We start from the raw sequence: 13,634 nt of genomic DNA, 5'->3' as shown, positions 1-13,634 counted from the left end.
CTTGTGACCCCATAATTTTAAAGTGAGAGAAAATGACCATTAAAAATTCCCCCCCTAAAATTATTAAATAAAGTTTCCTATTTCCACAGAGAAAACCAGAAATATATAACAGCAACATATAAATGATCATTGACAAAATCGCTGAAACTTTTTTCTTTCTGCAGCCCTTGTCGGGATATATGTTAGTTTCCTGTGGCGGCTGTAAGAAATCCTCATAAATTTAGTGACTTGAAAAAAACAAAAAATTATTTTCTCACTTACGGAGTCCAGGAGACTAAAATTGAAGTCAAGGTGTTGGCAAGGCTACCTCCTTCTGGAGGATTCAGGAGAGAATCTGTTTCTTTGCCTCTCTGGAGGCCTCCTGCATTCATTCCTTGGCTTGGGGCCCCTTCCTGCCATCTCTCCATCCTCCCATTCATTCATGAAATTTTCTCCTTACTTCGTAGTCAAACCTCCCTCTGCTGAGAATACTAGGGAATATATTTAGGGCCCAACTGATAACCCAGATTTCAAGATCCATAATTTCTCCTCTGAAGAACCTGATCTAATCAGTCACAAAGTCCATTTTGCCCTGAGATAACATCCACAGATTCTGGGGATCAGGTCTGGACATTTTAGGGGATCCATTATTCAGCTTACCACAGGACAGTTGACATTTTTACTTTGAATATTTTTTTTTTCAGCAGAACTTTACTGGTACAAATTCTTAATTTAGGCCTTTAATCAATATTTTATATTTATTCAAAAAATTTTAACTTGAATACGTTGACTATATTAATTTTTCATATTTGCCTTTTCCTTCTTGATCAATGTTCTGCCCAGAAGGTGTCCTTTTATCCAAAGATTCTGTGATAGAATAAAAATACTTCATAGGAATGGACAAGTGACTTTGGTTGAGAAATTAAAGAAAGTCAATACAGTAGGGAATCATTTAAACTAGAAAAAGGATTTGAGGACACCCTGCATAATCAGCGTGAGACCAGTAACCATTCAAAAGAGGCACAAATGCTCTGTCAACAGAAAAGTGAGTTTGCCTTTGTGTATGCACGTTTTTCTTCAGTAGACAGCTTTGATGTTTTTGAGGAAACAGCTGTAAGCCAAGTTTCCCCTTCATAAGCGCGTTTCTGTAACGCCCATCCATTTCTCTTCAAGGGGTTGCAGTGATGATTCTGGGATTTAGAAACAGGAGGATTATTTTCAGGGTGATCATTGCTTCTCCTGCTGCTTTCCGTTGGGAAAAACTCTTTGATGCACCTTCCTGTAGTGCAGCGTCATCACATCTACCCAAGGATATGTTTGCTTGTGACCATGTGATTTGTAGGAGGAAATGAAAATTATTTAAATCTGGGAATTCTAAAATTGTACCCACCATCCACCTTCTGTAAGAATTCAGCTCATCTTTAAAGGCTAGCTTGGGCTCTAACTCTGGAAACCCTTTCCCTTTCCTTTTTCTGCTTGAATTGACACCCCCTTATTCTGAGTTCCTGTGGCCCCTGTTTATACATTTGCTAGCATTGTCTATGAATACATGACATGCTTTCATTCTCACCTTATGATTTGTGTGACAACTAACAATTCATTGCACAGATTAAGGATCCAGTAAATGCTGACATAACTGATATATCAGCACCGGAAGACCTTGGAATTATCTCTGCCATTGTCATCTCTCCTGGATCTCAGCAAAGCCATGCCAAGCACTGAAGCTGTGATTTGGGCACTTGGGTCCTAGGGTTTAACTTCCAGCCCCATGTTCTTATAAGATGCCTTCTTTCTACATGTTATAACTGTGACATGGTCACAGTAAGCCTGTGTCTGGTTTTTGCTATGCTGAGATAAGGGAAGAGAGTACTAATATTAACACGAGTCTTTAAAGAGCAGTATTTGTGGATTCAAAGGCAGACTCCTCTTTTGGACATTGTTTTACACTACAATAATACTGAAATCATAGCAGATTTTAAGGCAGTAGTGACCAGTTTAAATAAAGCATGTGGTGCCGATTTAATCTGTATTTCAAGCATTTGTAGGACTTTTCTGCCATGAGTAGCCTGGTGATGATTTTTTCTCCTTCCTTTTCATTCCTAAGGTTTGCCTTATTCCAAAATCAGCACATGGGACCAATCCCGCAAGTGCTCACATGGCAGGCATGAAGATTCAGCCTGTGGAGGTGGATAAATACGGGAATATTGACACAGCTCACCTCAAGGCCATGGTACCCATCTTCCACTAAACAGATGGGCGAGGTCTGGGTTGGGAAGAGATGGTGGGGAGAAGGGACTGGATGGTTTATAACAATGTTCTCTTTCTTTGCATTCTAATTAAAAGACTGCAGTTCCTCCTCTGAATGGGTCTGGATAAAATGGTGTAAAATCAGAAAACCTAACCATCTCCATTAGAAAAATAAAAAGCAACAGTCACATTTTTGGTCTATAATAAAACTGAACATAGTCTACTTCTTCCTTCACTAACCGGGAGAAGGTCCTTTAAACTAAAATCCCATCCTCTTAATGCATATGTAAGAAACTGAATGAATTATTCATGGTGATAGTAAGGCGACTCCTTGCAGGGCCTGCCTGCCTCCTCCTTCCTGCCCAACCTTCCCCTGTTTTCCCCATTAATAATCAAACTAGCGGTCACAGTTTATTCTCAATCTTTTGTTGGGAATTAAAACATAAATGTAGATTTTGCAAATGTGTGTGACTGTCCCAGCCATTACCTGCTGAAATTCGGGCAGCATTCCATCTCCTTCCTGCAACATCAACCCCCACTCCCAACCTCCCAACCTCCAGGAAGAGGTTGCCTAGCAACTATATCTGCTTTCCACTGGTGGACTGGAGGCTGCATCTTTAAGAAGGAAGGAAATCAGTTGAATAGCAATGTGATTTTGCCAGCATTACTAGGCATGGAGACTGAGAACTTCATGTAACTGCCTTCAGAGGAAACTGAAAACATACAGCACCGCTTGTCTCTCCCATCCATCCCCCTTCCAGAGCCCCACAAAGTTTATACCAACAGATATTTTGGGGTTGTAGTGGTAATTACTAAGTTTCCCCAATATAGGATATGACCTTTAAAAAAATTTTTTTTTTTCATTTCCACATAAGCACACTCTGACTCACTGGCCAGAACAACAGGAATGTGCTTTTTATATGTGTTTGCTTTCTGTAAAAAGGAAATCTGAGGGAGATTTCTTTTTTATCAGAGCAGGACACTCCTTATGGGAATTCTAATTTGAACAGAATGAGAGGGAAATGGAATAGGGGTGGATATGGCAAGATGAGCAGAGAGAGATTAACTGTAGAACAGACATGGCTGGAACTAAAAAGATCTGAAATAATTATTCAGATGACTAAAACCAAGGAAAACCTAGGGGAGTTGAGCCTAAAATACCCAAAAATCTTTCTTTTTTTAAAAATATTTTATTTATTTATTTGAGAGAGAGAGAGAATGAGAGAGAGAGCGCATGAGAAGGAGGGTCAGAGGGAGAAGCAGACCCCCTGCTGAGTCCCTGACGTGGGACTCAATCCCGGAACTCCAGGATCATGACCTGAGCTGAAGGCAGTTGCTTAACCAACTAAGCCACCCAGGCGCCACCCGCCCCCGCCCAAATCTTTCTAATAGTCTTTTAGGTCTTGATCTTGGAGACCTAACCTAAAGGCATTTTGTTATTTCTTTGGAATGACTTAAGAAAAGACTAATGGCTGTGAATTGTTATTGCCATGGTACTTTGAGAAAATTCCAGAAATGGAAAGTCCAAGAATTCATCTTTCCTAATTCTGTAAAGTAAAAAGAAAGAGTTTGGCCAATAAACATATCCTCCTTTGTCTCCCCCTTTCTATCCCACAGGTGGATAAACACAAGGAGAACCTGGCAGCGATCATGATTACATACCCATCCACCAATGGAGTGTTTGAAGAGAACATTGGTGACGTGTGTGACCTGATCCACCAACATGGAGGACAGGTCTATCTAGATGGGGCAAATATGAATGCACAGGTAGGCAACACAAAGAGGGACTGCCTGTAAGTCAGAAAAATATTTTTTCCTCTGACTTCTTGACAATTATCTTAAAACATGATACTGAATTCAGAACTGTGGTTGACTTTGTTTATTGCCAATTTCAAGCAAAGTGCTTCAATTTCTCTGAGGTTAGTTTTAAAGGAGGTGATATAGTGGAGGTTGGGGAGGAGATGAAGAGAGCAACAGGATACAGGGAATGAACTGAATGTCCTTAGTTCATCAGAAGTTGGGATCTCTCTCGGGTGCTACTGGTAAGAAGGTCACTTGACTCCCTGCCCATGGGAGTTCAGACCTAAGTTCTGGCCACTCTGGATGTTGATCTCTCACAGTATCCCTTGACAATGAATAAGCCATTAATCTGGCTTCAACTTTTTCAGTGTAAAGTGGCTGAAGAGTTCTGTCCCTGAAGGCCAATCCTGATTACTTACGTGGGGTGTTTGTGTATGTGTGTGTGTTAGAGTGAGAGAGGGAGGGAGGGTTGGATCGGGCTCTGTGTAATATACACCCCTGAGCAAATGCTGTAGGGGCATTGGAGCAGAGGATGTCATGATCTTTCAGAGTTTTCCTAACTTCTTGGTCATTGTTTATTGTTGTGATTGTGGGTTGGTTTTGTTTTTTGTTCATTTTTTATTTCGGTTTGATTTACTTAGCCATTTCAAATTCTTCCTGCTTTTCTTTACTTCTGTCTGATTGCTTCTGTAAGTGTGGTCCAGGGATTGTCTGTTGCTTCACTAGCATTAATGCATGCTTCATCTTCAGCCACATTGAAAATTAGTCCTAATGCCAAAGTGGCAGGAGGGCCTATTGAATGTTGTAGCTGGTCTTAGGGTGGTCTCAGGAAAACTGTCAGCCTCCCTTCCTTGCCCTTGGCTTAGCATCCTCTCAGGTGGCCTTCCATCCCCTTCCACTGGTATGCCCGAAGTACATGCTACTCAAAGCCAACCAGACAGCGGGAGGTAATGTTGCTAGGGTGAAAGTAATCTCTTTGTGCAGCAAGGAGGTACTTGCCTGTCTTTTGCTTAGGGTACTTCCTCTCCTCCCTCTTGTGGTGGAAAATTAGGAATTGACTGTATATTCAAATCTGCATTTTAAAATCTAAGTTAGGCTAAATGGTCAGTTGCTGTTTCCATAGAAACTATAAGCCAGGCTGCCTGTAGGATGTGAGGTTTTGACTACAGAACTTGGCCAGTATTGAGAAAATTTCTGTGAACAGCTCTGCCTGCCTTTTCCTCTAAAGGGAGAGGCTGCAGTAAATAGTATGGCCACCTTTCCAGAGCACCATTTCAAGCTCTTGACTTTTGATTTTGGCTCTTTCCCTTTGTGGTAGGTGGGAATCTGTCGTCCTGGAGATTTTGGGTCTGATGTCTCACACCTAAATCTTCACAAGACCTTCTGCATTCCCCATGGAGGAGGCGGCCCTGGCATGGGGCCCATCGGTGTGTGAGTTCTGGGCTGCTTGTTTCGGGAAGGTTTTAGAGACTAAAAATGAAAGAATGCCCCCAAATTTGCTGTTCTTCTCATCAAGGTCTTCAAGTGTCATGGACACCTTCATATCTAGTGTGCTTGTAGGGGCTGGGAGAGAAGCAATGAGAAGGGTGATTAAGAGCATGTCCAAAGAGGAGCATAAGTAGATTTTATTAACCACAATGCTCGATTGGCCACACTCAGCTCCTAGTCATGTGTAGACAGAGCCGTTTATAACAGAGCAATGAATAGGGAGTTTACTGAGGCATTATGTATCTGAACTGGAATATTAGCACCTGCAAGTGTCCCTTAGACTTTAATAGATTTCCAAGAAGCTTTTCTTTTTATTCATTCTTTTTTAAAAAGAAATCAGCTGATGGTTGAAAATGAATTATCTATCAATAACAGAAAGAACTCATAGGAAAAAATTGCTTGCCAGGGGCTGGGGAGCAAGGAGGTGGGTAGGGAGAGGTTGGTAAAGGGTATAAACTTTAAGTTATGAGATGTGTAACGTGTAAAACATGTTGATTACCATTGATAACACTGTATTGTATTGTATTTGACATTTGCTAAGAGAGTAGAAATTAGATGTTCTCAACAAAGAAAGAAAAAGAAAGAAGTGAGTTGGATGTAAAGTGTTAAACACTTTGCAGGGTGGATTCTTACTACATCTGAGAGAAGTCAGAAGGGGAAACAGACCTTAATACTAGAAATAATTAGATGAGGTCAGAATAACACTGAAGGAATGTCTCGTAGCTCTTGATAACTTTTTACACTGTGAAGTTAAATCATCTTGTGAAAATGATGCTGAGTAGCCATTTCCTGAGTTTCTTCAGTTTTCCAAAAATGGACCAAAGGGCCCAGACTTCAGTTGCTGGGAGCCTGGCCCTCTTGGTTTTTCCTTTTTGATTATTATTAATTGTAACTAGTGGGGTCGTCTCAGTACCTCAGCTGTGGGGTGGTGGGATAGTGATGTTCGGTGCTGGCCTCTGATGTTTAGGCCCAATGGGGCTCCCTCTCAGCTGCACTCTCTGTCCCTTAGATGCCTCGGGAAAGAATGTAGGGCATGGGGCTGGGAGGTCCCCACATCCTGGTGAGTTCATTGCAAGCTATTTCACAGCTGCCTATCTGCCAAGTCATCTGCCATAGTTCTCTGGTGAGCCACTGGGACACTGATGGCTTGTGAGGAGGAGGAAGGAAGGAACACTTCCTGAACATCTGTTTCTTAGCAAGTGTCGGGTCCTCTCCACTCTGAGTTCCTCTACTAGGAATGGAACTTTTGGTGAGGGCTTAGCACTTGCCTATTTGTTTGGTCTGGATCTTTTCATTATATCTTCTGAATTTGTGTTTAAAAATAACAGGAAGAAGCATCTTGCCCCTTTCCTGCCCAGTCATCCCATCATCTCGGTAAAGCCAAGTGAGGATGACCGACCTGTGGGTACTGTTAGTGCAGCCCCATGGGGCTCCAGTTCTATCTTGCCCATTTCGTGGGCCTATATTAAGGTAAGGCCTGTGACTGTGTTAGGCAGGCGGGGGATGTGATAAGTGGGTGGGAAACTAAGACTTTCTTCTTGACTTAAAAATGAAGAAATCCAGGGGTGTCTGGGTAGCTCAGTTGCTTAAGTGTCCAACTCTTGGTTTCAGCTCAGGTCATGATCTTGTGGTTATGAGATCGAGTCCCACATGGGGCTCTGCACTCAGCTTAGAGTCTGCTACAGATTGTCTCTCCCTCTGCTCCTCTCCCCGCAAATAAATAAATAGATAAAATCTTTAAAAAAAAAAAAAGAAGAAGAAGAAGAAATCCATGATCTGAGATTTGGTTCAGTTAAGATTGCTGACTCAGGTGGAAGAAACCTTCTTAAAGAGATGAGATAAATTTTATTTCATCTCGGGGTGCCTGGGTGGCTCAGTGGGTTAAAGCCTCTGCCTTTGGCTCAGGTCATGATCTCAGGGTCCTGGGATCGAGCCCCACATTGGGCTCTCTGCTCAGTGGGAAGCCTGCTTCCTCCTCTCTCTCTGCCTGCCTCTCTGCCTGCTTGTGATCTCTGTCAAATAAATAAATAAAATCTTTTAAAAAAATTTATTTCTTCTCTTTTCATATTGCTATTTCCTTTGGGTTTTCATAGTGGGTTTAACATCACAGAAACTAGACATGTTTTTTAGACCAAGTTAAGTTCCATGAGTCATATGGATGTTCTGGCTACGTCATTTTAGTTTCCTGTAGGATTTGTATAGCCTCTTGGAAGTGAAAAACAGTGCACGTACTAATTATTACACTTGGTTGAAATCCTGAGGTAAATCTTTAGGAATAAATCTCATATTGCTTTATATTTCTTAGGTACCTTGAAGATAAGTCTAAAAAATAGCAGAAATTTGCTTATGTGGTAGTTTCCCAAAGCTCTTTGCCCTTTAGAGCCTGTGGAACTATAACTCTATGGGGTAATTAGACTTTGTTAGAGAACAGCTTTCCTTTCTTTGTGTTTCTCCAAAAAACTCTAGAGCCAGAGTTTATTTTATACAGCTCTTGTTCAAATGGGCCTGCCCACCTTCTAGGCTGACAAGGCTGTGCATTGGGTAGGAACACTTGTTCGGCAGCTAATTAAGCAGCATTCCCAAACTGGCTTCCCTCCTTAAAGGAAGAGTCGCTTCTAGTGAAATAAGACTCCAAAACTCAGCTATGCAAGTCATGTTGAATGGCTCTCTGGGGCTGGCTGTTACTCTGAAACAGTGTGGCATTTATGATTCTTAATGAAAACTTTCTGGGAAGCTGGGACAACAATTCTGTACCTCAGAGACTAAAACCTCCTTTTAAAAGTGATATTCGAGTTGTTTTACAAATAGTAACAACAACAACAATCATAGTAAAGGTCTGCTTCTTTACAAACAGAATCTTATTCTCAGGTTCCTTTTGGTCCTGAGATGCTATAAACCTGGATTACTTATTATGGATATATTTGAGTTAGTATTTCCCACATAACAAAAAATAATGTCCCAAGTCTGATTTGGCCATATGCCAGGAATACCAGACATTTATAATCTCCGTTATAAATGAAATAAGTAAAATAGGTTTTAAACTACCCCTCTGACCTTGACCCCTCTCTTTATCTCAGGCTGTTGCCTGGGCTCCAGAACTACCTTCTTTCCCTGCTTCAGTCCATCTTGGACACTCTGTAGTACAGCAAGATTCCCCTAATGGCCCAGATTATCTTCTGGTTTCCTTTTGCCTTTACTGCTCAGTCTTATTAGCCTACACAGAATCCTTAGGGGCTTCTTCCCAAAATGCACGTGCCTAGGCCCCATCCCAGAGGGAATCAAATTCAGCATATAGGAGGTAGGTGTTGGGTCATCAAACTTTCCAGGTGACCCATGAGTTGAGAGCCATTGACTGAGCCAAATCCAAGTTCTTCATAGCAAAGGTTTGAATCTTACAAGAGGATTGTCACAGCCCACCACCTCTACAGTAACCCCCCAGACTGCAGCCCTGTGCCTTCACTTCCACGCTGCTGTGGTTTTTGTCATTCTTACATCTGGAGCTCCTTCCCCTTTCTTTTTGCCACTCCAAATTCCACCCATTTTTAGATTTCCACCCCAGTTCTGACTTACACCCTAGTAACTCTTGTTTGTCCAGCTTGGCAAGATAGGTCCTCTCCTTACTTTGGACATTGGTGTCACTGTTTTATTTGATGCTTTCTCATGTGCTTGATACTAATTATGTATTTAATATATACCAAGCCTCCATCATACATGAGGTATTCTGGAAAAAATGTCAACAATAAAAATGAGTGCAACCTTGATTTTAAGCTCTTTGCTGGTGATAATGTTCACCCTGTGTAACCACAAGGATTTAGAAACTATCAGAAAAGGATAATATCAACTCTGGCTGTTGTTAAATATGTAAATGACCCTGAGTATGGACAACTGTAAGACAAACCATACAGATTGATTCAGGGGGGATTTAGGTCAAGATCGCACAAGATTTCTGGCAATTACCAAGACATTTCAATTTCATAGTAAACAAACATAAGCTCTCCCAAGTGCATGTAATCTAAGATGCTTTTTCCTCTTTTTTTTTTTAATTTAAATTCAGCTAATTAACATATTATTTGTTTCAGAGGTATATAACACCCAGTGCTCATTATAACATATACCCTCCCAATGTCCATCACCCAGTTACCCCATCCCTCCACCTTCCTTTTCTCCAGCAACTCTCAGTTTATTTCTTGTGATCAAGAGTCTCTTATTCTGGGGCACCTGGGTGGCTCAGTGGGTTAAAGCCTCTGCCTTTGGCTCAGGTCATGATCCCAGAGTCCTAGGATTGAGCCCTGCATGAGGCTCTCTGCTCAGCGGGGAGCCTGCTTCCTCCTCTCTCTGTCTCTGCCTGCCTCTCCACCTACTAGTGATCTCTGTCTGTCAAATAAATAAATAAATAAATAAATCTTTAAAAAAAAAAAAAGAGTCTCATTCTTTTTTTCTTCCTTAGATAAAACACAGTCAGCAGCCAATTTTACCTTGTTGTAAGCTTTGTTACTTTGTTACTATCATAAGAAATACAAAGTCATGTACCAAGGAGAAAACTAAAATTTATTGAGAATTTATTTATTTATTTATTTATTTATTTTTTAAAGATTTTATTTATTTATTTGACAGACAAATGACAAGGAAGCAGAGAGGCAGGCAGAGAGAAAGAGAGGGGAAGCAGGCTCCCTGCTGAGCAGAGAGCCCAATGTGGGGCTCGATTTCAGGACCCTGAGATCATGACCTGAACTGAAGGCAGAGGCATTAAGCCACTGAGCCACCCAGGTGCCCCGAGAATTTATTTAGATAAGACTGGCAGACCTCCTTGTTGGGATTTTATACCCATCTGTAATCCAGAGTGATAGCTGACTCCCTTTGTAAGTCAGATTTTGGGGGGTGTCCTTGATTGGTGTCCATTAGTTTTACTTATTCTGTGGTTGATGACTCTTTCTCTCTCTGTTGCAGATGATGGGAGGCAAGGGCCTTAAACAGGCCACAGAAATTGCTATATTAAACGCCAACTACATGGCCAAGCGATTAGAAAAACACTACAGAGTCCTTTTCCGGGGTGCAAGAGGCAAGTATCAACCTTAGTTTACCATCACCTTGGTATCAACCTTAGTTTACCATCACCTTGGTTTTTTTCTTGACCAAGTTTCACCTAATGATTTTCTACAGTGGGTAGGAAATTTCCGTTTCTTAGCATATACCAGAGAAAAGCATAGATTTTTTGGAAATAACTTCTATTTAGTGAACAGTTTAGGAGTATTAGTATTAGTATGAGTATTTGGAAGGCTGTGTGATGCAGTTCGTGTACACAGCTCAGGTCAACAAGGAGCTACACCCACTGAGAGATGCATACATAATACTGAGAGCACATTACCTCACAAAGTGCTATGGGAATGCCTCTAGAAGAGTGGAGTAATTCAGACTGGACAGAGGAGGGGTGAAATAATTGGGAGAGACTTCTGGGAGGAGCCCCTTGAGATGAACCTGGATGAGAGAGGAGCGGACCCCGGTAAACAGAGACTACAGCAAGCCAGAATTGTCTAGGTGGTGGGAGGCTTTGGCTGGGGTTGATAGGTGGGATAGGAGGAAGGGAAACAGATGAAGAATGAACTTGGAGAGGCAGCTTGGGGCCTTGAAGATCTCAGAAGGCTCTTAGCTTTATCCTTGAGCCAGATGACAGCCATGAAAGGTTTTTTGATCAGGGGAATGACAGGGTTAGGAGAATGATAAAGTCATTAAGAAAATTGGGAGGGGATGAACATCCTATTAGAAGTAAAAACAATAGGACTTAGTTACTGATTATTTGAATGTGAAGAGAATTTCTGTGTAAGCCTCTTAACGCTGACAATAGAGGTACAATAGTTGGAATAATAGAAGGGGGAACGAAGTTACCCTGGAAGATGGGGAGGGGATGGAGCCAGATCTGCAGAAATCTGGCTTTGGGCACAGACTCTAGGAGCAGACTCTTAGAAATGGTGAAACCCAAGGAAAGAGTTTTGAGAAAATAGGGCAAGACCCGTCAAGCAGATGGCTACACTAACAGGGATGAGCAAGAAAGGAGTACCTGGTGAGGGAGGGTTCCATGCTTGAGGCAGCCATAGGGCCTCTGCATTTGTCACAGTACCTCTCCCAAGAAAAGCCCCTGCTGGTCCTGTGTGTCTCTGTTCTGGTTACACCTCCTCCCTGAAGCCCTCTTATCCTGGCAGAGAGAACTACTCCTTCCCTTGTTCTCTCCACGACTGAAGATTTCTCCCTCTCGGTTTCTTGTCTGGCTCTCTCCATCAGACCTTGAACTCCTGCAGGATAAAGACTGTGCCTGCTTCCACTCTTTAGCACGTATACCTGTCAGTCATGCCTGGCCAACCATAAATGTATGCAGTGTTGCACAGCAGAAACAGACTGGTCTTATGACATGAGTCTTAAAAAGAACCTTGCCTTTAACAGTTGTGAACATTTTGGTCACCTTTGAAAGAATTGGGACAAAAATGATAAGGCAGATGCCAAATAGAAATGAGCTGAGAAATGGATTGAGGGTGGGGAAAAGAAGGGAGAGGCATTCATGGTTTGGGGGAGTTATTCATGGTAGTGAAGGCAGTGGACAGGTGGGAGCTACTCCAATAGGATGCAGTTTTGTTTTGAAATAAGAAAAGAACATGATTTGGGCACCTGGGTGGCTCAGTTGCTTAAGCAACTGCCTTCGGCTCAGGTCATGATCCTGGAGTCCCGGGATCAAGTCCTGCATCGGGCTCCCTGCTTGGCAGGGAGTCTGCTTCTCCCTCTGACCCACCCCTTCTCATACTCTCTCTCTCTCAAATAAATAAATAAAATCTTTAAAAAAAAAACAAAAAAACAAAGCATGATTTTAAACTGCCAGAGAAAAGGAATTGAAGAGGGGAAAGTGAAGCTACAACAGAAGGAATGATAGATGGGTGAACAAAGTCATCCTGGAGGTGATGGGAGGAGAGGGTGCTAAGAGCCAGGTAGATAGGCAGCACATTGGCTATGGGCACAGAATCAGAGACAGGGATGGATGGGGACTTGGAGGTTGGAGCAGAGGGACAGCCATCAATAAGCAGCATGGGCCACAAGAAGGAGGCGGTTCTGACTGTTTCTCTAGCTCAGGTGGAGTATATATCTACACCTGGGATCTTGCCTTAAAAATATGTATCGAAAGGGTTAGTTCTGGAGTTTGAAAATAGAAAAGCGCTAAATAACTAGAAGCTCTGGTTAGGAATGCTCCCCAGAGATTAGGAAAGAAAGTTGTGGACAATACGTCTCTAAGCAATACAGTAAAATGCTTCTGAGGTGGTAATGAAGAATCTACAAGAACTACTAATTAATTCATTCAAACAGAGCTCCATGTATCCTGCTTATGTATTGGCCTTCAGGATTAATTAAGTATTTGTTTTGCCTGAGTGTATAAGTAATTTGTGTATGCTCACCAAAAAAATTGGGAAGATAAAAACTATGAGGAAAGAAATATAATGATCCATGGTTTCATCAAGCAGACATAACCACAATTAATATTTTGCTATATTTCTGCTTTTACATTTAGACCATTGAAATCACATTACAAATACAGTTTGTGTCCTGTTTTTTTTAACTTATCTTATGTTGTGATCATTTCCCCTTGTCCTTAAATGTTATTTGAAAATAGCTACGTTGGTTCTATTATATGGATATACCAGGATCTAGGTATAATGTTTTCCCCCTAGTTGTTTGCTTTACATTTGTAACAATGCTGCAACAAATACCTTTTTATTTAGATTTTTAAAAAACATTTCTGATTATTTCCTGAGGTTAGAGCTATAGAAGAAAAATTGCTATCTCAGAGAATGAATGCATTTAAGCTCTTGGTATGTGTGGCCTGGTTGTCCCCACAGAGAATTTGTACCAATTTATTTCATGCTAATAGCGTATGAAGTGACCATCACACGAGGGCTTCATGAATACCAGGTACCAGGCTGAAAAGACACCACCAACAAAAACAAAGTATCTTTGCCATTCTGGTGGTTGAAAAAATGATCTTTTTGTTTTAATTGACAAGCTTTAGGGTGTTTTTTTTTTTTTCTGTTTTTTTTTTAAGGTATTTGAAATTTACTTATGATTAACTTTATTTGAAAACTTCA

General features: G+C 41.4%; 1 protein-coding gene across 1 annotated transcript in view; it reads left to right on the top strand.

The window, feature by feature from the left end:
* Positions 1 to 13,634, top strand: part of LOC309846282 (glycine dehydrogenase (decarboxylating), mitochondrial) — a 58,480-nt gene that overhangs the window by 32,085 nt on the left and 12,761 nt on the right. The window contains exons 10-14 of the mRNA XM_082695170.1: positions 2,084 to 2,209; positions 3,844 to 3,993; positions 5,345 to 5,457; positions 6,843 to 6,984; positions 10,462 to 10,573. Of these exons, the coding sequence (XP_082551296.1) occupies positions 2,084 to 2,209; positions 3,844 to 3,993; positions 5,345 to 5,457; positions 6,843 to 6,984; positions 10,462 to 10,573 (643 nt within the window). The remainder of the gene's footprint in view (positions 1 to 2,083; positions 2,210 to 3,843; positions 3,994 to 5,344; positions 5,458 to 6,842; positions 6,985 to 10,461; positions 10,574 to 13,634) is intronic.

Source organism: Mustela nivalis, assembly GCF_964662115.1.
Source record: "Mustela nivalis genome assembly, chromosome: 13".
Taxonomy (NCBI): Eukaryota; Metazoa; Chordata; class Mammalia; order Carnivora; family Mustelidae; genus Mustela; species Mustela nivalis.
The sequence above is the reverse complement of the archived record's forward strand: the minus strand, read 5'-3'. Positions and strand labels throughout refer to the sequence as shown.